At 47.4% G+C, this 20,660-nt stretch overlaps 2 protein-coding genes across 5 annotated transcripts in view; one reads left to right on the top strand and one right to left on the bottom strand.

The window, feature by feature from the left end:
• Positions 1–20,660, top strand: part of cenpp (centromere protein P) — a 160,372-nt gene that overhangs the window by 33,393 nt on the left and 106,319 nt on the right. The gene's annotated exons all lie outside the window — the stretch shown is intronic.
• ogna (osteoglycin, paralog a) overlaps positions 5,962–20,660 on the bottom strand; it is a 17,822-nt gene continuing 3,123 nt past the window's right edge. Inside the window, exons 2-6 of the mRNA XM_031825817.1 lie at positions 13,969–14,074; positions 10,655–10,819; positions 9,213–9,415; positions 7,352–7,444; positions 5,962–6,921 (exon numbers count right to left, since the gene is read on the bottom strand). Of these exons, the coding sequence (XP_031681677.1) occupies positions 6,751–6,921; positions 7,352–7,444; positions 9,213–9,415; positions 10,655–10,819; positions 13,969–14,074 (738 nt within the window). The 3' untranslated portion in view covers positions 5,962–6,750. The remainder of the gene's footprint in view (positions 6,922–7,351; positions 7,445–9,212; positions 9,416–10,654; positions 10,820–13,968; positions 14,075–20,660) is intronic.

Raw genomic sequence — 20,660 nt, 5'->3', positions numbered from 1 at the left:
GTGTTGAAGGTGATAGAGAATGTGTTGAAGGTGATAGAGAATGTGTTGAAGGTGATAGAGAATGTGTTGAAGGTGATAGAGAATGTGTTGAAGGTGATAGAGAATGTGTTGAAGGTGATAGAGAATGTGTTGAAGGTGATAGAGAATGTGTTGAAGGTGATAGAGAATGTGTTGAAGGTGATAGAGAATGTGTTGAAGGTGATAGAGAATGTGTTGAAGATGTTAGAGAATGTGTTGAAGATGTTAGAGAATGTGTTGAAGGTGATAGAGAATGTATTTTAAGATGATAGAGAATGTATTTTAAGATGATAGAGAATGTATTGAAGGTGATAGAGAATGTGTTGAAGATGATAGAGAATGTGTTGAAGATGATAGAGAATGTGTTGAAGATGATAGAGAATGTGTTGAAGATGATAGAGAATGTGTTGAAAATGATAGAGAATGTGTTGAAGATGATAGAGAATGTATTTGAAGGTGATAGAGAATGTGTTTGAAGGCGACACCTTCACCTTTGGCCACCTTTTGAATAAGCACAGCCAGTATCTGAACGTTTGATATCCCAGTGAGTCCCAAGGGAATATCTGACAAGGAAAAGAGAGAAAAAAAAAACCTGAGTTTGGAAGTGTAGATAATCTAGGAATGTTAAGTGTTGGTCTCCTGACCCTGCCTGGTAGTTACAGAGCCTGTTCCAACAAAGAAGGATGGTTTAGACTGGTTTAGACTGGTTTAGACTGGTATTACGCATCCATCTTTCTATCGTCAACATTTTGAACTTATTTAAACTGTTAACCTCCCAATACACATAAAGACAGGAAATTGACTGAGCAGTCGTTTCCACCGTCGTTCGTCCAGCGTATTGACTTCGACAGAGAAACGGTCGACTTCTGTGTTTTTGTCTGAACACTTCTTGGGTGGGAAGTGAGATGGTTGCTTTCTGCTGATATCGCTCTGTTCCTAGACGTTATCTGATCAATGATTTACTGTGATGGTTCACAGCTGGATCGTCAAACCTTAGCCAACCTGTCAAGCTGACAGATGAGCAGTAGTCTCACAGTCCTCTTGACTTCACACCCTACCCTCCTCCCGACTTCACACCCTACCCTCCTCCCGTCTTCACACCCTACCCTCCTCCCGACTTCACACCCTACCCTCCTCCCGTCTTCACACCCTACCCTCCTCCCGTCTTCACACCCTACCCTCCTCCCGTCTTCACACCCTACCCTCCTCCCGTCTTCACACCCTACCCTCCTCCCGACTTCACACCCTACCCTCCTCCCGACTTCACACCCTACCCTCCTCCCGACTTCACACCCTACCCTCCTCCCGATTTCACACCCTACCCTCCTCCCGACTTCACACCCTACCCTCCTCCCGACTTCACACCCTACCCTCCTCCCGATTTCACACCCTACCCTCCTCCCGACTTCTCACTCTACCCTCCTCCCGACTTCACACCGTAGCCTCCTCCCGTCTTCACACCCTACCCTCCTCCCGACTTCACACCCTACCCTCCTCCCGACTTCACACCCTACCCTCCTCCCGACTTCACACCCTACCCTCCTCCCGACTTCACACCCTACCCTCCTCCCGATTTCACACCCTACCCTCCTCCCGACTTCACACCCTACCCTCCTCCCGACTTCACACCGTAGCCTCCTCCCGACTTCTCACTCTACCCTCCTCCCGACTTCTCACTCTACCCTCCTCCCGACTTCACACCGTAGCCTCCTCCCGACTTCACACCGTAGCCTCCTCCCGACTTCACACCGTAGTCTCCTCCCGACTTCACACCCTACCCTCCTCCCGACTTCACACCCTAGCCTCCTCCCGACTTCACACCCTAGCCTCCTCCCGACTTCACACCCTACCCTCCTCCCGACTTCACACCGTAGTCTCCTCCCGACTTCACACCCTACCCTCCTCCCGACTTCACACCCTAGCCTCCTCCCGACTTCACACCCTAGCCTCCTCCCGACTTCACACCCTACCCTCCTCCCGACTTCACACCGTAGCCTCCTCCCGACTTCACGCCGTAGCCTCCTCCCGACTTCACGCCGTAGCCTCCTCCCGACTTCACACCCTAGCCTCCTCCCGACTTCACACCCTACCCTCCTCCCGACTTCACACCCTACCCTCCTCCCGACTTCACACCCTACCCTCCTCCCGACTTCACACCGTAGCCTCCTCCCGTCTTCACACCGTAGCCTCCTCCCGTCTTCACACCGTACCCTCCTCCCGTCTTCACACCGTACCCTCCTCCCAACTTCACCCCGTACCGTCTTTTGAGAATCAGGCTTGACTGTAGAAAAGTAGGAGTCCAGGTTAGATGAGCAGTAAAGCCTGTTTGGATGCCTGTAAAGCCTGGTTGGATGCCTGTAAAGCCTGGTTGGATGCCTGGTTGGATGCCTGGTTGGATGCCTGTAAAGCCTGGTTGGATGCCTGGTTGGATGCCTGGTTGGATGCCTGGTTGGATGCCTGTAAAGCCTGGTTGGATGCCTGGTTGGATGCCTGTAATGCCTGGTTGGATGCCTGTAATGCCTGGTTGGATGCCTGGTTAGATGCCAGTAATGCCTGTTTACCAGTAAAGCCTGGTTGGATGCCTGGTTGGATGCCTGTAATGCCTGGTTGGATGCCTGGTTAGATGCCAGAAATGCCTGTTTACCAGTAAAGCCTGGTTGGGTGCCTGTAAAGCCTGGTTGCCTGTAAGCCTGGTTGGTTGCCTGTAGCCTGGTTGGATGCCTGGTTGGATGCCTATAATGCCTGGTTGGATGCCTGGTTGGATGCCTGTAATGCCTGGTTGGATGCCTGGTTAGATGCCAGTAATGCCTGTTTACCAGTAAAGCCTGGGTGCCTCTAAAGCCTGGTTGGGTTCCTGTAAAGCCTGGTTGGGTTCCTGTAAAGCCTGGTTGGGTTCCTGTAAAGCCTGGTTGGTTGCCAGTAAAGCCTGGTTGGTTGCCAGTAAAGCCTGGTTGGGTTCCTGTAAAGCCTGGTTGGGTTCCTGTAAAGCCTGGTTGGGTTCCTGTAAAGCCTGGTTGGGTTCCTGTAAAGCCTGGTTGGGTTCCTGTAAAGCCTGGTTGCCTGTAAAGCCTGGTTGGGTTCCTGTAAAGCCTGGTTGCCCGTCAGCATTTCACTGTAAGCTCTACACCTGTTCTATTCAGCACATGTGACTAATACAATTAGATTTGACAGACAATGATCTGTTGATGAGAGTAACAGGCTCTGTGGCGACTATTACTGTGATCAATAATGTGATCGATGAAGTTGTGAAGATGATCCAATCAACAGGTTCTGTTCCCCTCTGGCTGTTCAATACGTCAATATAGATGCGTTTGCGATACTGCTAAATAACCCAATTGTTACCATATCTGTTATAAACCGAACAAAAATATAAACGCGAGTTACAGTTCATATGAGGAAATCGGTCAATTTGAAGTAAGTTTATTAGGCCCTAACCTATAGATTTCACATGACTGGGCAGGAGCGCAGCCATTGGTGGGCCTGGGAGGGCATAGGCCCACCCACTGGAGAGCCAAGCCAATCAGAATGAGTTTTTCCGCACAAAAGGGCTTTATTATAAGACAGAAATACTCCTCAGGTGGATGGATTATTTTGGCAAGGGAGAAATGCTCACTAACAGGAATGTAAACAAATTGTGTGCAAAATTTCAGAGAAAGAAGGTTTTTGTGAGTATGGAAAATTTTGTTCAGTGTATAAAGACAATGGTGTCCTATAAGAAAAGCACTAATATCTGATGATATACACAAATGACTGGTGATTGGATGATAGAAATTGATGGTAAAACAATTGTGGGGGCTGTCTTGTTAGACTTCAGTGCAGCTTTTGACATTATCGATCCTAGTCTGTTGCTGGAAAAATGTGTTATGGCTTTACACCCCCTGCTATAATGTGGGTAGAGTGAGTTACCTGTCTAACAGAACACAGAGGGTGTTCTAGAATGGAAGCCTCTCAAATATAATCCAGTTAGAATCAGGAATTCCCCGGAGTACACACTATACACACACATACACATGGATTTAGTACTGTAGATATGTGGTAGAGTAGGGGCCTGAGGGCACAGTAGAGTAGAGTAGCTGCTGCCTTGGCAGGAACTAATGGGGATCCATAATAAACCCCAGGAAGAGTAGCTGCTGCCTTGGCAGGAACTAATGGGGATCCATAATAAACCCCAGGAAGAGTAGCTGCTGCCTTGGCAGGAACTAATGAGGATCCATAATAAACCCCAGGAAGAGTAGCTGCTGCCTTGGCAGGAACTAATGAGGATCCATAATAAACCCCAGGAAGAGTAGCTGCTGCCTTGGCAGGAACTAATGGGGATCCATAATAAACCCCAGGAAGAGTAGCTGCTGCCTTGGCAGGAACTAATGGGGATCCATAATAAACCCCAGGAAGAGTAGCTGCTGCCTTGGCAGGAACTAATGAGGATCCATAATAAACCCCAGGAAGAGTAGCTGCTGCCTTGGCAGGAACTAATGAGGATCCATAATAAACCCCAGGAAGAGTAGCTGCTGCCTTGGCAGGAACTAATGGGGATCCATAATAAACCCCAGGAAGAGTAGCTGCTGCCTTGGTATCAGGAACTAATGGGGATCCATAATAAACCCCAGGAAGAGTAGCTGCTGCCTTGGCAGGAACTAATGAGGATCCATAATAAACCCCAGGAAGAGTAGCTGCTGCCTTGGCAGGAACTAATGAGGATCCATAATAAACCCCAGGAAGAGTAGCTGCTGCCTTGGCAGGAACTAATGGGGATCCATAATAAACCCCAGGAAGAGTAGCTGCTGCCTTGGCAGGAACTAATGGGGATCCATAATAAACCCCAGGAAGAGTAGCTGCTGCCTTGACAGGAACTAATGGGGATCCATAATAAACCCCAGGAAGAGTAGCTGCTGCCTTGGCAGGAACTAATTGGGATCCATAATGAATACAATATACCCATTATATCACTTGTATATACACTGAATGTATATTAAATCACCTTCCTAATATTGAGTTGAACCACCCCACTGGGGGATGGTCTCTGTAAGGTGTCCAAAGTGTTTCACAGGGATGCTGGCCCATGTTGACTCCAGTGCTTCCCACAGTTGTGTCAAGTTGGCTGGATGTCCTTTGGGAGGTGGACCATTCTTTATACACACGGGAAACTGTTGAGCGTGAAAAACCCAGCAGCGTTGCAGTTCAGCAGCGTTGCACCTAATACCCTGTTCAAAGGCTCTTAAAGTTGTTGTCTTGCCCGTTCACCCTCTGAATGGCACACATACACAATCCATGTCTCAGTTGTCTCAAGGCTTAAAAATCCTTCTTTAACCAGGTCTCCTCCCCTTCATCTACACTGATTTTTGAAGTGGATTTAACAAGTGACATTCATTAAGGGATCATATCTTTCACCTGGTCAGTCTGTCATGGAAAGAGCAGGCGTTCTTAATGTTTTGTCCAAATAGTCTGATCCTAATCCTACACAGTAGGATCCAGTCATTTGCCTTCAGCTTCTGGCTGGTCGGCTGGCAGGTAATTTACGATTGTTCCCATATTGGCTGGTAGATAATGAATGATTTTGAAGTGTGTGTGTGTGTGTGTGTGTGCGTGAGAGAGAGAGATCTGCAAGCATGTTTTATATCAAGATGGTAAAGGACTCTAATGAAAGATTGGAAATCCAAACTGCCATATGGAAACCATTCTCCTACTTGGAGGATGTTGCGGTCGTGTTGCCAAGTTGGCTGGTCTGAAGGAATAACATCAACCCAGTTTCTCCACATGTGCTGAAACCCGTAGATATTTGCTTCTCTTGCAGTTAATAGTTTGTTGTTTTATTAAGACACTGGAAAACAAATGTGTTGTTGTTGTTGTTGTTGTTTCGTTGACTTTCATGCATGGATACGTCAAAGCAGAGTTTAATTGAATTTGTATTAAAATATTTAAAAACTCAGCCGACGTCACAAACACTTACATGTTTTAATTTTTTTAACTCATATTTGTTTATTCACATAAAGTAATAATTCCTAAAATGAGAAATTATGATTGAAAGAAAAGGACTTAAGAAAATAATACCTCATTTGACCATTGTTTTTAATATCAAAGCGTACGATGTTGTGAGCACAAGCACATTAGTTTCACATCACTATATACGTATTTCAAAGATATATATATTTTCTCATCAACTTCTACTTGAGTTGTTAAGTTAGGAACCAGTTTACATGAAAGTAATTCACAGAATTCGGAGGAAAGCCAAAAGCTTGACTCACCGTTTTAAAGAAGTCAAACACTATGCCAAAGAAAAGATGTATTTACAAAGTCTTCCCCGACGACTTCGCTGATTTGGTCCATAACATAACTTGAACAAATAGAAATGTAAAATAACCTTTTTATAAATCTGTTCAAAGCCTTGTAGTCAACGTTGGCCTAGCTTGCTAAAGTGAGATTACTAACATATCAATCCCAGCCGCTAGTCTTCTGAAAGAGACCGAGAAAGGCACCATTTTACAGAAGAACATTCAGAACATAAATGGAATGTAATGGTGTAGATTCGTCTTGTCTTTGTCAAGTAGAATAAGGAATCGTGTTGGATCTATTCATTACATGGCTGTCTATCCGCAAACTTCACATTTCATCTGACTGTAATACACCCCTGTAGAAGTTGTATGTCTTTCTATTGAAACGTTTTATTTAACCAGGAAGTCCCAATGACGTCAGAACGGAAGACCTTTTTTTCCCCTCCAAGGGAGTTTAGTCTTTTTAGCGGTACTGTCCAACGGGGAGAGACTTGAGGCAGGTGAAGCTGTTGGGGTACTTGGACAGCAGCACTGGGTTCCCATCCAACCTCACCTCCATCAGGTTGGGTCTGATGTAGTACGTGTTGTTGCCCTTGCAGAACGTCTCGAAGCTGATATCCGTGATGTTGTTGTTCTGTATGGTAGAGAGAAGATGGAAGACCAAAGTTAGAATCATGATTACTCTCATGACCCTCCGATGGTGCCAGCAAAACTATTTGGGTCAAGCTGTCGGGATTGGAGTCTCAGTCGGGATTGGAGTCTCAGTCGGGATTGGAGTCTCAGTCGGGATTGGAGTCTCAGTCGGGATTGGAGTCGCAGTCGGGATTGGAGTCGCAGTCGGGATTGGAGTCGCAGTCGGGATTGGAGTCGCAGTCGGGATTGGAGTCGCAGTCGGGATTGGAGTCGCACAATTCTGGGAACTTTCCCAAAGTTCTCATGTTTATCAGAAATCCCATTTCGGAGGATTCCCGTGAAAATCACGAGGATGTAAGTAGAGAGGGACTCCTCCCAATTTCGTAGCCTCTAAGCAGAAGTCAAGACCGTCATCACTGCGTGGTACCGACCTGCAGATGGACAATGCGGACGCTCTGCGGGATCACTGGTACAGCCTCCAGCGCATTGTCTCCCAGAAACAGGTTGATCAGCTTCTCCAGTTTCTGTATGGTGGAAACAACGACACCAAAATAAACAGCATACAGTGCCTTGCAAAAGTATTAGTGGATTTCGTCACGTTATTGTGTTACAAAGTGGGATTAAAATGGATTTAATTGTAACGATCTACACTAAATATTCTGTAATGTCAAAATGGGAGAAGTGGATGTGGATTTTTTTTCCTTCTCTAAAATAAATAACAAATGGATGACTAAATATAGTAAGTATTCAGTTTTCAGACAATCCTAAATTAGTTCAGGAGAAAAATGTGACTTAACAAATCACATCATAATAAATGACATGAAGTCACTGTCTGAAATAGTAGGGTTGACTTGATTTTTTTTGAATGACTAACCCTTCGTCTGTCCACCATACATTCAACATCTATAAGGTCCCTCAGTCAAGTAGTGAATTTCAAGCACAGATTCAACTACAAAGACCAGGAAGCTTTTCGAAAGCCTCATAAAGAAGGGCAGTGATTGGTCGGCCCCCCCGGCAGACATTGTATATCTATTTAAGCACGGCCAAGTTAATAATTGTTAAACCACCTAGAAACATCAAAGGTACCGTCGACCTTCTGAACTGAGCTGCAGGACAGGAAGGTAACCGCTCAGGGAGGTCACCATGAGGCCATTTGAGGATTTTAAAACAGCTGCAGATCAATGGCTGTGATGGGAGAACTGAGGATGGATCAACAACATTGTAGTGACTCCACAATAATGACTTAATAATGATACAAATACACAGAAAGAAATATTCCAAAACATGCAACAAGGCACTAAAGTAATACTGGAAGAACCACAGCAAAGCCTCCACATCACTGAGTAACTGCCGGTTTAATTTCAAGCATGGTGGTGGCTGCATCATGTGATGGGTATGCTTGACATCGGCAAGGACTAGGGAGTTTTTCAGGATAAAAATAAATGAAATTGGGCTAAGTACAGCCAAAATCCTATAGGAAAACCTGCTTCAGTCTTCTTTACACTAGCGTCTGTGAGAGGAATTCAACTTTCAGGTGTACAATAACCAACAACTAGGCCAAATCTACCCTGGAGTTGCTTACCAAGAAGACATTGAATGCTCCTGATTGGCCAAGTTTGTTTTTACTTAAATCGGCTTGAAAATCTATGGCAAGACCGTCTAGCCATGATCCCCCATCATCTTGAAAGAGCATGGAAGAATTGTGAAAAGAATAATGGTCAAATATGTCACAATCCAGACTAACCCAAGAAGACAGCTGCAGTCAATGCCATTGACTCATGGAGCTGAGTACATATGCAGCAACTATGTTTTTGTTATAAAATGTTTTATATGTTTTATAATAAATATATATATATATAAAAAAATAAATAAATGATATATAATTAAAAAATATATATAAAAAATTAATTATATATATAAATGATATATTAAAAAAAAATATATATTTCTTCAGACTTTGACTACAGAGTATTTTGTGCAGATTGTTGGCAAAAAAAATGGCAATTCAACAAAATTTGAATCCCAACCTGTAATGCAAAAAAACAGGTGAAGAAATCCAAGGGGTCAGGGGTCAGGGGTCAGGGGGGGGGGGGGGGGGGGGGGGGGGGGTTGTCCTGGCAAAGCTCAAATCAGCCACCGAATGTGCCTCAGTCAAGCACCTAAGGTACATAGACATTATCACGCAATGTTTTGAACAATGTCAAGCCTGACGAAGACCTATCGGGGTGAAATAAATGCATTCAATTAAAGCAGCCAGGAATCTATTTTGTATTTCACGTCCTTTCATTGTACCTTGAAGGCGTTGGCCTTGACCCCTTTGGTTTTGAGCCGGTTGTGGTTGGCGTTGAAGGTGGTGAGCTTGCCGGGCAGCATGGGCAGCTTGACCAGATGGTTCTCAGCCAAATTGAGTTCCTCCAGCAGGGTCAGCTTAGAGAACGCTCCTTCCTCAATCTCAGAGATCAGGTTCCCCGTTAGGTCGATTCTCTTCAGAGTCACTGAGGAAGAAACCCCCCCCCCCCCCAAAAAAAACTATAAGTTAAATCTTTGATTTTTACTCAATCTATATTTAGAATAAAGCCACGTCCAGGTCTATTCTCTTCAGAGTCATTGGCGTAGAATGAACTAGAACTTAATTGTCCATTTTGGAGGTTACAAACTGCAGTACTGTTGTTTTCTGTAACACAACACTAAGCTATAGGCCGAGCTCTCATAGATCAAGTGAGTTACGCAATATTTAGATTTGTTCTGCCCACATGTACACGCCAGACACATGGAGGATTTGATCGTCTTCCTTCTGACAGTTAGGCCTTTTAAATGTCAAGACAACATGGAGACCTGGAAGAGTTTGCCAAAAAAATTACATCTCGTCAGCTTTTAAATCTAGCTGTGTTTTTACTTATATCAGTGGGCCTGGTGGGCCGGGCCTGGAGGGGGGCCTGGAGGAAGCTTGGAGGGGGGTCTGGAGGGGAGCCTGGAGGGCCGGGCCTGGAGGGGGGCCTGGAGGGGGGTCTGGAGGGGCGGGCCTGGAGGGCCGGGCCTGGAGGGGCGGGCCTGGAGGGCCGGGCCTGGAGGGGCGGGCTTGGAGGGGCGGGCCTGGAGGGGGGCCTGGAGGGCCGGGCCTGGAGGGGCGGGCTTGGAGGGGGGCCTGGAGGAAGCTTGGAGGGGGGTCTGGAGGGGAGCCTGGAGGGGCGGGCCTGGAGGGGGGCCTGGAGGGGTGCCTGGAGGGCCGGTCCTGGAGGGGAGCCTGGAGGGGCGGGCCTGGAGGGGTGCCTGGAGGGGCCCGCATAACATCCACTAATATATCCAACTACAGGGAGCATTTATATATCCACCATATGTCTACCGACCCTCCGAAAATGTCCATCTTTTATCTTTATTTCTTAATTTCCTGAATGAATTTTCCTCAACATGGTTGTCTTCCAGCTAGTGTATTAGGGAGACGGTGTGAAAAATGTTTGAGAAGACAGCAAGCCAAAGGAAACCTGAAGGCCAGAATCACCTAGCAAAGTACTGTACATTTTCCCAAAGTTCCCAGGTTTCTATAAATCCCAGTTGAAGTGGTATCTGGATTCTCAAGGTAATGAGCAGGCAGGAAATTCTCCAACTAGGAACCATTCAACCCGGGATATCTGGAGACCCCCCCCCCCCCCCCCCCCCCCCCCCCCCCCCCCACCCGGAAATTCATAACTGTGGGGAAAGTTTCCCTGAATGTTTCAACCCCCCCCCCCCCCTACCGATATCTGCAAAGTCTTTATTGGTGATCTTCTTGATCTTGTTATAGCGGGCGTAGAGGTAGGCAGTCTCCTTGGGCAGGGTGGGCACAGCAGTCATCTCAGGAACAACTTCCTCACAGTACACAGAGCCGGTCAGACACACACACAGCAGGCATGTGGGCAGCTCTGGAGACACAGAATTCATTTAATTGTTTATTTTCGATTTTGTTTTAGATGTCTCAAGCCTTAAGGCATATATGTAAGGCACCATATTATCATTCTCTCTTTTTATAGAATACTTCTGAAATTATTTATTCATTTACAATAGCACTGGCTATGGTTGTCTAAAACTGTCCACATTTAGGGTGTGTTAGTTTAACAACGTGGTCAATGCTCCTCTAGAAGCCAAGTCCTGGTAGCCCAGATATCATGGCTCTAGAAGCCAAGTCCTGGTAGCCCAGATATCATGGCTCTAGAAGCCAAGTCCTGGTAGCCCAGATATCATGGCTCTAGAAGCCAAGTCCTGGTAGCCCAGATATCATGGCTCTAGAAGCCAAGTCCTGGTAGCCCAGATATCATGGCTGTAGAAGCCAAGTCCTGGTAGCCCAGATATCATGTCTCTAGGCGAGGTCAGTACAGGTGCATCAAAGCTGGGACCGAGAGACTGAAAAACAGCTTCTATCTCAAGGCCATCAGACTGTTAAACAGCCACCACTAACATTGAGTGGCTGCTGCCAACACACTGACTCAACTCCAGCCACTTTAATAATGAGAATTGATGGGAAATTATGTAAAATATATCACTAGCCACTTTAAACAATGCTACCTAATATAATGTTTACATACCCTACATCATTCATCTCATATGTATACGTATATACTGTACTCTATATCTACTGCATCTTTACGTAATACATGTACCACTAGCCACTTTAAACTATGCCACTTTGTTTACATACTCATCTCATATGTATATACTGTACTCGATACCATCTACTGTATCTTGCCTATGCCGCTCTGTACCATCACTCATTCATATATCTTTATGTACATATTCTTTATCCCCTTACACTTGTGTCTATAAGGTAGTAGTTTTGGAATTGTTAGCTAGATTACTTGTTGGTTATTACTGCATTGTCGGAACTAGAAGCACAAGCATTTCGCTACACTCGCATTAACATCTGCTAACCATGTGTATGTGACAAATACATTTGATTTGATTTAGAAGCCAAGTCCTGGTAGCCCAGATATCATGGCTGTAGAAGCCAAGTCCTGGTAGCCCAGATATCATGGCTGTAGAAGCCAAGTCCTGGTAGCCCAGATATCATGGCTGTAGAAGCCAAGTCCTGGTAGCCCAGATATCATGGCTGTAGAAGCCAAGTCCTGGTAGCCCAGATATCATGGCTGTAGAAGCCAAGTCCTGGTAGCCCAGATATCATGGCTGTAGAAGCCAAGTCCTGGTAGCCCAGATATCATGGCTGTAGAAGCCAAGTCCTGGTAGCCCAGATATCATGGCTGTAGAAGCCAAGTCCTGGTAGCCCAGATATCATGGCTGTAGAATCCAAGTCCTGGTAGCCCAGATATCATGGCTCTAGAAGCCAAGTCCTGGTAGCCCAGATATCATGGCTCTAGAAGCCAAGTCTTGGTAGCCCAGATATCATGGCTCTAGAAGCCAAGTCCTGGTAGCCCAGAGATCATGGCTCTAGAAGCCAAGTCTTGGTAGCCCAGAGATCATGGTTCTAGAAGCCAAGTCCTGGTGGCCCAGATATTATGTCTCTAGAAGCCAAGTCTTGGTAGCCCAGATATCATGTCTCTAGAAGCCAAGTCCTGGTAGCCCAGATATCATGGCTGTAGAAGCCAAGTCCTGGTAGCCCAGATATCATGGCTGTAGAATCCAAGTCCTGGTAGCCCAGATATCATGGCTCTAGAAGCCAAGTCCTGGTAGCCCAGATATCATGGCTCTAGAAGCCAAGTCTTGGTAGCCCAGATATCATGGCTCTAGAAGCCAAGTCCTGGTAGCCCAGAGATCATGGCTCTAGAAGCCAAGTCTTGGTAGCCCAGAGATCATGGTTCTAGAAGCCAAGTCCTGGTGGCCCAGATATTATGTCTCTAGAAGCCAAGTCTTGGTAGCCCAGATATCATGTCTCTAGAAGCCAAGTCCTGGTAGCCCAGATATCATGGCTGTAGAAGCCAAGTCCTGGTAGCCCAGATATCATGGCTGTAGAATCCAAGTCCTGGTAGCCCAGATATCATGGCTCTAGAAGCCAAGTCCTGGTAGCCCAGATATCATGGCTCTAGAAGCCAAGTCTTGGTAGCCCAGATATCATGGCTCTAGAAGCCAAGTCCTGGTAGCCCAGAGATCATGGCTCTAGAAGCCAAGTCTTGGTAGCCCAGAGATCATGGTTCTAGAAGCCAAGTCCTGGTGGCCCAGATATTATGTCTCTAGAAGCCAAGTCTTGGTAGCCCAGATATCATGTCTCTAGAAGCCAAGTCCTGGTAGCCCAGATATCATGGCTCTAGAAGCCAAGTCTTGGTAGCCCAGATATCATGTCTCTAGAAGCCAAGTCCTGGTAGCCCAGATATCATGGGGGCCTCTGTTACTATAATGGAGGATATAGCCAAGTAGGGAGGTTTCTCTCCTCTAAGTAATGCTTTTAAAATGCTCAGCTGCTGCCTGCTGTATAGAGGAGACAACATGGTCCTGAGCACTGGAGAGGAGGCAGGGAGGGAGGGAAGGAGAGTAGGAGAGGAGGCAGGGAGAGGTAGGGTAGGAGAGGAGGCAGTGAGAGGTAGGAGAGGAGGCAGGGAAGGGGGCAAGGAGGGTAGGAGAGGAGGCAGGGAAGGAGGGGAGGGAAGGAGGGTAGGGAAGGAGGCAGGGAGGGAAGGAGGGTAGGAGAAGAGGCAAGGAGGGAGGGAAGGAGGCAGGGAGAGGTAGGAGAGAAGGCAGGGAAGGAGGATAGGAGAGGAGGCAGGGAAGGAGGGTAGGAGAGGAGGCAGGGAGGGAGGGAAGAAGGGTAGGAGAGGGGGCAGGGAGGGAGGGAAGAAGGGTAGGAGAGGGGGCAGGGAAGGAGGGTAGGAGGGGAGGCAGAGAGCGGTAGGGAGGCGGGGAGAGGTAGTAGTGAGACGCAGGGAGGGAGGTTAGGAGAGTTAGAAGTGGGAGGGAGGGTAGGAGAGGAGGCAGGGAGAGGTAAGGAGGGAGGGTAGGAGAGGAGGCAGTGAGAGGCAGAGAGGGAGGGTAGGAGAGGAGGCAGTGAGAGTTGGGGAGGGAGGAGAGGAGTCAGGGAGGGAGGCAGTGAGAAACAGGGAAGAAGAGGCAGGTAGAACTGTTGTCTTACCCGAGGCGTCACCCCCCTCAGCTGGGGCGTTGTCTGGTTCATCAGCAGCCAGGAAGACCATGCTGGAGTCATAGTCCTCTCCCAGCCACAACGCTGCTGCCTCTCTCTAGTGGAGGATAGAGTCACACTGTTAGGATTAACACTGTAGAGTTACACTGTAGAGTAGCACTGTTAGGGTTAACACTGTAGAGTAACACTGTAGAGTGACACTGTAGAGTAGCACTGTAGAGTAGCACTGTAGAGTAGCACTGTAGAGTAGCACTGTAGAGTAGCACTGTAGAGTAGCACTGTAGAGTAGCACTGTAGAGTAGCACTGTAGAGTAGCACTGTAGAGTAGCACAGTAGAGTAGCACAGTAGAGTAGCACTGTTAGGATTAACACTAGAGTAACACTGTTAGGATTAACACTGTAGAGTCACACTGTTAGGATTAACACTGTAGAGTAACACTGTAGAGTGACACTGTAGAGTAGCACTGTAGAGTAGCACTGTAGAGTAGCACTGTAGAGTAGCACTGTAGAGTAGCACTGTAGAGTAGCACAGTAGAGTAGCACTGTTAGGATTAACACTGTAGAGTAACACTGTAGAGTAACACTGTTAGGATTAACACTAGAGTAACACTGTTAGGATTAACACTGTAGAGTCACACTGTTAGGATTAACACTGTAGAGTAACACTGTTAGGATTAACACTGTAGAGTCACACTGTTAGGATTAACACTGTAGAGTGACACTGTAGAGTGACACTGTAGAGTCACACTGTAGAGTAGCACTGTAGAGTAGCCCTGTTAGGATTAACACTGTAGAGTCACACTGTTAGGATTAACACTGTAGAGTCACACTGTTAGGATTAACACTGTAGAGTAACATCGTTGGATTAACACTGTAGAGTCACACTGTTAGGATTAACACTGTAGAGTCACACTGTTAGGATTAACAGGGATCAGGGATTCAGGGCCTGGTTTCCGATAGCGACAGAGTTTAGGCTTACAAGTGTTTAAACGATGCATCTTTCCTACAACGACCCGAAGATGTAACGTGCGGTTTTCAAGAACACCACGGAGAGAGAACGACCACTAGGTGCGTAGTTTATTCAAATGCTTACCCAATATATCCCAGATTTGGCCCATCATTGCGCACATGTTAAGCTACACATCATGAAATATGTTAAGAATAGGCCTACAGCTTTACTCGTTGACCTTCAGATGTAGTCATCTCGGTTTTTAATTAGAAGCATCTTTTATACGTTGCTTTGTTCGTATCAATTGCAAAGACATGGGCAACTTTTGTATTCGGAGTTCGTATTCATTGTTTTTTGTTTAACATTTACGCCGTCACAGAGAGACTGATAAACCATGTTGATTCTAGGTTTAACAGAGATCCTCTTTTGTATAAAAGTGACGCGGGAGGTATAAAAATGTTTTTTTTTAAAAGGCATCTTAACGATACACTTCGCTGTTCTACAAGTGGTCTGAGGCTCGTTAGGTTACGAGCCTCAGACCACTAGCGAACGATTTTACGAGCGTTTTTCAAGTGCAAAGGTAATGAAAAAAATGTTTTTTAGGAAACAGCTTGGAAATTTAACAGTGCTCCTGCGAATGTTCTAAGGAAGAACTTAGTCTTAAAATGTTTTTGAGAAACCAGGCTTTGGGCAGTAAACACGTGCAATGGAATTTTCAGTTCATATGGTACATTTTGCAGCAAGTAGACAAACCCGTGAAGACAAGGCAGTTATTCACACTGTTTGTCTCATCCCTTGTTTTGTATTTGGGAGAGCACTGTCATATAATCTCCCATCTTCTCCAGTAATCTGGCAGCTTTTGTTAGCATGGTTATTACCCTTGTGAGAATTTTAAATATCAAATATTTCGATGTCAGGCACCCGAAAGAGAAGTTGCGTATTTTGAACCCTGCTCTTCAGGTGTCTGGCCGCTGCCTCGTAAAATAAGGACTCCTTCCCCCATGTCCTTGAGATTTGTTGAACCTTGAACTATGTAGCCATTGGTTGTTAACTGGTGTGGAGCCCAGCAGAGTGTAGCAGGCAGGCCTTTCCAGGTGTTCTCAACTGCCTACTCAAATAATTACTTCTCCAGGCTCTGAGCCCCTGACCCCTTGGCAGCTGTAGCAGGTCTGCTGTTTGGATAGGAGGTCTTCAGACTGGAACCGCCCTCCGCTCTGCTTATGCTTTGGAATGTCACCATTATAGGAATATTCAAAGAATGTTGCGTTTGCTTGTTGGTCCCTGAGCTTTAGTCCATTGGCTTCAGAACCAGGGCTGCTGTTTGGATGGGAGCTCTTCAGACTGGATTCAACCTCAGTTCTATTCTGTTCTGTTGGAGCCTTGGAATGTAAGCGTACATAATGTTCACAGAACATTCGAGACCTGAGCTTTTGGCCCCTTGGCAGGAGGAGGTAGGATTGCCCCTTGGCAGGTGGAGATGGATGGCTCCTTCGCAGGACGAGGTAGGATGGCTCCTTGGCAGGAGGAGGTAGGATGGCTCCTTGGCAGGAGGAGGTAGGATGGCTCCTTGGCAGGAGGAGGTAGGATGGCTCCTTGGCAGGAGGAGGTAGGATGGCTCCTTGGCAGGAGGAGGTAGGATGGCTCCTTGGCAGGAGGAGGTAGGATGGCCCCTTGGCAGGAGGAGGTAGGATGGCTCCTTGGCAGGAGGAGGTAGGATGGCCCCTTGGCAGGAGGAGGTAGGATGGCCCCTTGGCAAGAGGAGGTAGGATGGCCCCTTGGCAAGAGGAGGTAGGATGGCCCCTTGGCAGGAGGAGGTAGGATGGCCCCTTGGCAAGAGGAGAAGGATGGCCCCTTGGCAGGAGGAGGTAGGATGGCCCCTTGGCAGGAGGAGGTAGGATGGCCCCTTGGCAGGAGGAGGTAGGATGGCCCCTTGGCAGGAGGAGGTAGGATGGCCCCTTGGCAAGAGGAGAAGGATGGCTCCTTGGCAGGAGGAGGTAGGATGGCCCCTTGGCAGGAGGAGGTAGGATGGCTCCTTGGCAGGAGGAGGTAGGATGGCTCCTTGGCAGGAGGAGGTAGGATGGCCCCTTGGCAGGAGGAGGTAGGATGGCCCCTTGGCAGGAGGAGGTAGGATGGCCCCTTGGCAGGAGGAGGTAGGATGGCTCCTTGGCAGGAGGAGGTAGGATGGCCCCTTGGCAGGAGGAGGTAGGATGGCCCCTTGGCAAGAGGAGGTAGGATGGCCCCTTGGCAGGAGGAGGTAGGATGGCCCCTTGGCAAGAGGAGAAGGATGGCCCCTTGGCAGGAGGAGGTAGGATGGCCCTTTGGCAGGAGGAGGTAGGATGGCCCCTTGGCAGGAGGAGGTAGGATGGTCCCTTGGTAGGATGAGAAGGATGGCCCCTTGGCAGGATGAGAAGGATGACCCCTTGGCAGGATGAGAAGGATGGCCCCTTGGCAAGAGGAGAAGGATGGCCCCTTGGCAGGAGGAGTTAGGATGGCCCCTTGGCAGGAGGAGTTAGGATGGCCCCTTGGCAGGAGGAGTTAGGATGGCCCCTTGGCAAGAGGAGAAGGATGGCCCCTTGGCAAGAGGAGTTAGGATGGCCCCTTGGCAGGAGGAGGTAGGATGGCCCCTTGGCAGGAGGAGGTAGGATGGCCCCTTGGCAGGAGGAGGTAGGATGGCCCCTTGGCAGGAGGAGGTAGGATGGCCCCTTGGCAGGAGGAGGAAGGATGGCCCCTTGGCAGGAGAAGGTAGGATGGCCCCTTGGCAGGAGGAGGTAGGATGGCCCCTTGGCAGGAGGAGGTAGGATGGCCCCTTGGCAGGATGAGAAGGGTGACCCCTTGGCAGGAGGAGTTAGGATGGTCCCTTGGCAAGAGGAGAAGAATGGCCCCTTGGCAGGAGGAGGAAGGATGGCCCCTTGGCAAGAGGAGGAAGGATGGCCCCTTGGCAGGAGGAGGAAGGATGGCCCCTTGGCAAGAGGAGGAAGGATGGCCCCTTGGCAGGATGAGAAGGATGGCCCCTTGGCAGGAGGAGGAAGGATGGCCCCTTGGCAGGATGAGAAGGATGGCCCCTTGGCAGGATGAGAAGGATGGCCCCTTGGCAGGAGGAGGAAGGATGGCCCCTTGGCAGGAGGAGGAAGGATGGCCCCTTGGCAGGAGGAGAAGGATGGCCCCTTGGCAGGATGAGAAGGATGGCCCCTGGCAGGATGAGAAGGATGGCCCCTGGCAGGATGAGAAGGATGGCCCCTTGGCAGGATGAGAAGGATGGCCCCTTGGCAGGATGAGAAGGATGGCCCCTGGCAGGATGAGAAGGATGGCCCCTTGGTAGGAGGAGAAGGATGGCCCCTGGCAGGATGAGAAGGATGGCCCCTTGGCAGACAGACCGGGGGAGCTGTTTGTATGGGAGTTCTCTGCCAGTTCTGCTCCATTGGGACTGTGTTGGAACGTTACCTAACGTTGTAGTAATGTTTTTAATTTATTTAAGGATTATAAGTAATAGACCTCTCCAGTTGGAGACAACATTACATACATTTACAAATGATTGAGGCTAAAACCAAAATAATACCCAAAGGCTTATTTCCATCGTGATCCTCTTTTGGCAAAAATATGTCAGGTTGGCAAGATTGACATGGTTCACTCCGATTGACGCGGTTCACTCCGATTGACGCGGTTCACTCCGATTGACGCGGTTCACTCCGATTGACGCGGTTCACTCCGATTGACGCGGTTCACTCCGATTGACGCGGTTCACTCCGATTGACGCGGTTCACTCCGATTGACACGGTTCATTCAATGCAACATATTGGGCCTCTTGGTGGCAGATAGGAGTTATCTAGACTGGAACCTCCGTTGTCCTCTATTGGAACGTTCCCATTTGTAGCTTCACCCTCGCAGCACACACACCAACTGATTAATGGGACTACTGAATAATGTCTGTTTTTCCCCTCTTGCTTTGTTTGCTCTTTTCCATATTATCTTTGATATTTAATAAGCTACACAGGAAAGGGCTGAAAATAGCCCATATTAATATATGAAGCCTTAAACAAATAAGGTTCACGAAATCAATAACTTGCTAATATCAGATAACATTCATATATTAGCCATTTCTGAGACTCACTTAGATAATTCCGTTGATACAGCAGTAGCAATACAAGGATCTAACATCTATAGAAGATACAGGAATGCTTATGGGGGAGGTGTTACTGTATATATTCAGAGCCATATCCCTGTAATGCTTAGAGAAGATCTTATGGGGGAGGTGTTTCTGTATATATTCAGAGCCATATCCCTGTAATGCTTAGAGAAGATCTCATGGTTGGAGGTGTTTCTGTATATATTCAGAGCCACATCCCTGTAATGCTTAGAGAAGATCTCATGGTTGGAGGTGTTTCTGTATATATTCAGAGCCATATCCCTGTAATGCTTAGAGAAGATCTCATGGTTGGAGGTGTTTCTGTATATATTCAGAGCCATATCCCTGTAATGCTTAGAGAAGATCTCATGTCAAGTGTTATTGAAGTGTGGCTGCAGGTTCACTTGGCACATCTGAAGCCTTTTCTTTTGGTGTGTTTGCTATAGGCCACCATGTGTTAACAGTCAGTATCTAAATAATGTGTGTGAAATGATTGATAGTGACTGTTAGAACTCTTAACTGCTCCATGGGATCGATGAGGAATTGAAAAACTGTATGGCTGAAAGAGATGGAGCAAAATGAGTGGCTAATAAGTCTGGCTGCACATCTGATTGGCTCTCTTACTGCAAATTGAGAAATGATGTGACTAAACTCAACAAAAGAATAAGAAACTGTATTATGAAGCTAAGATCAATGATATAAAGAATGATGGAATAAAAAAAACACAAGTACTTTAAATGAAATTATGGGCAGAAAGACATTCAACTCCATCTTTCATCCAATTAGATGGCTTATTCAGCACAAAACCATTTGATGTTGCCAATTGTCTTTATGATTACTTCATTGGTAGAGGAAATGCCAAGAACAAACACTGTGGGAGAGGTGGAAAAATGATTGTTATCGATCAATAATGACAAACCTCCTGGCATTGACAACTTAGATGGAAAGCTACAGAGGATGGTGGCTGACTCTATAGCCACTCCTACTGAGGATGGTAGCTGACTCTATAGCCACTCCTACTGAGGATGGTAGCTGACTCTATAGCCACTCCTACTGAGGATGGTGGCTGACTCTATAGCCACTCCTACTGAGGATGGTAGCTGACTCTATTGCCACTCCTATCTGTCATATCTTTAATCGGAGCCTAGAGGAAAGTCTTTGTCCTCAGGCCTGGAGGGAAGCCAAAGTCATTCCGCTACCCGATAGTGGTACAGCATCCTTTATTGGTTCTAACAGCCGACCTATCAGCTTGCTGCCAGCTCTTAGCAAACTGTTGGGAAAAAATGGTGTTTGACCAAATACAAAGCTATTTGCCTCTAAACAAATTAACAGACTTTGAGCATGCTTTTAGACCAGGGGTCTTTTCACTGTCTTTAGACCAGGGGTCTTCTCACTGTCTTTAGACCGGGGGTCTTCTCACTGTCTTTAGACCGGGGGTCTTCTCACTGTCTTTAGACCGGGGGTCTTCTCACTGTCTTTAGACCGGGGATCTTCTCACTGTCTTTAGACCGGGGGTCTTCTCACTGTCTTTAGACCGGGGGTCTTCTCACTGTCTTTAGAGCGGGAGTCTTCTCACTGTCTTTAGACTGGGAGTCTTCTCACTGTCTTTAG

This window comes from Oncorhynchus kisutch, linkage group LG5 (genome assembly GCF_002021735.2).
Source record: "Oncorhynchus kisutch isolate 150728-3 linkage group LG5, Okis_V2, whole genome shotgun sequence".
NCBI lineage: Eukaryota > Metazoa > Chordata > Actinopteri > Salmoniformes > Salmonidae > Oncorhynchus > Oncorhynchus kisutch.
This window is presented reverse-complemented; position numbering and strand designations above follow the sequence as displayed.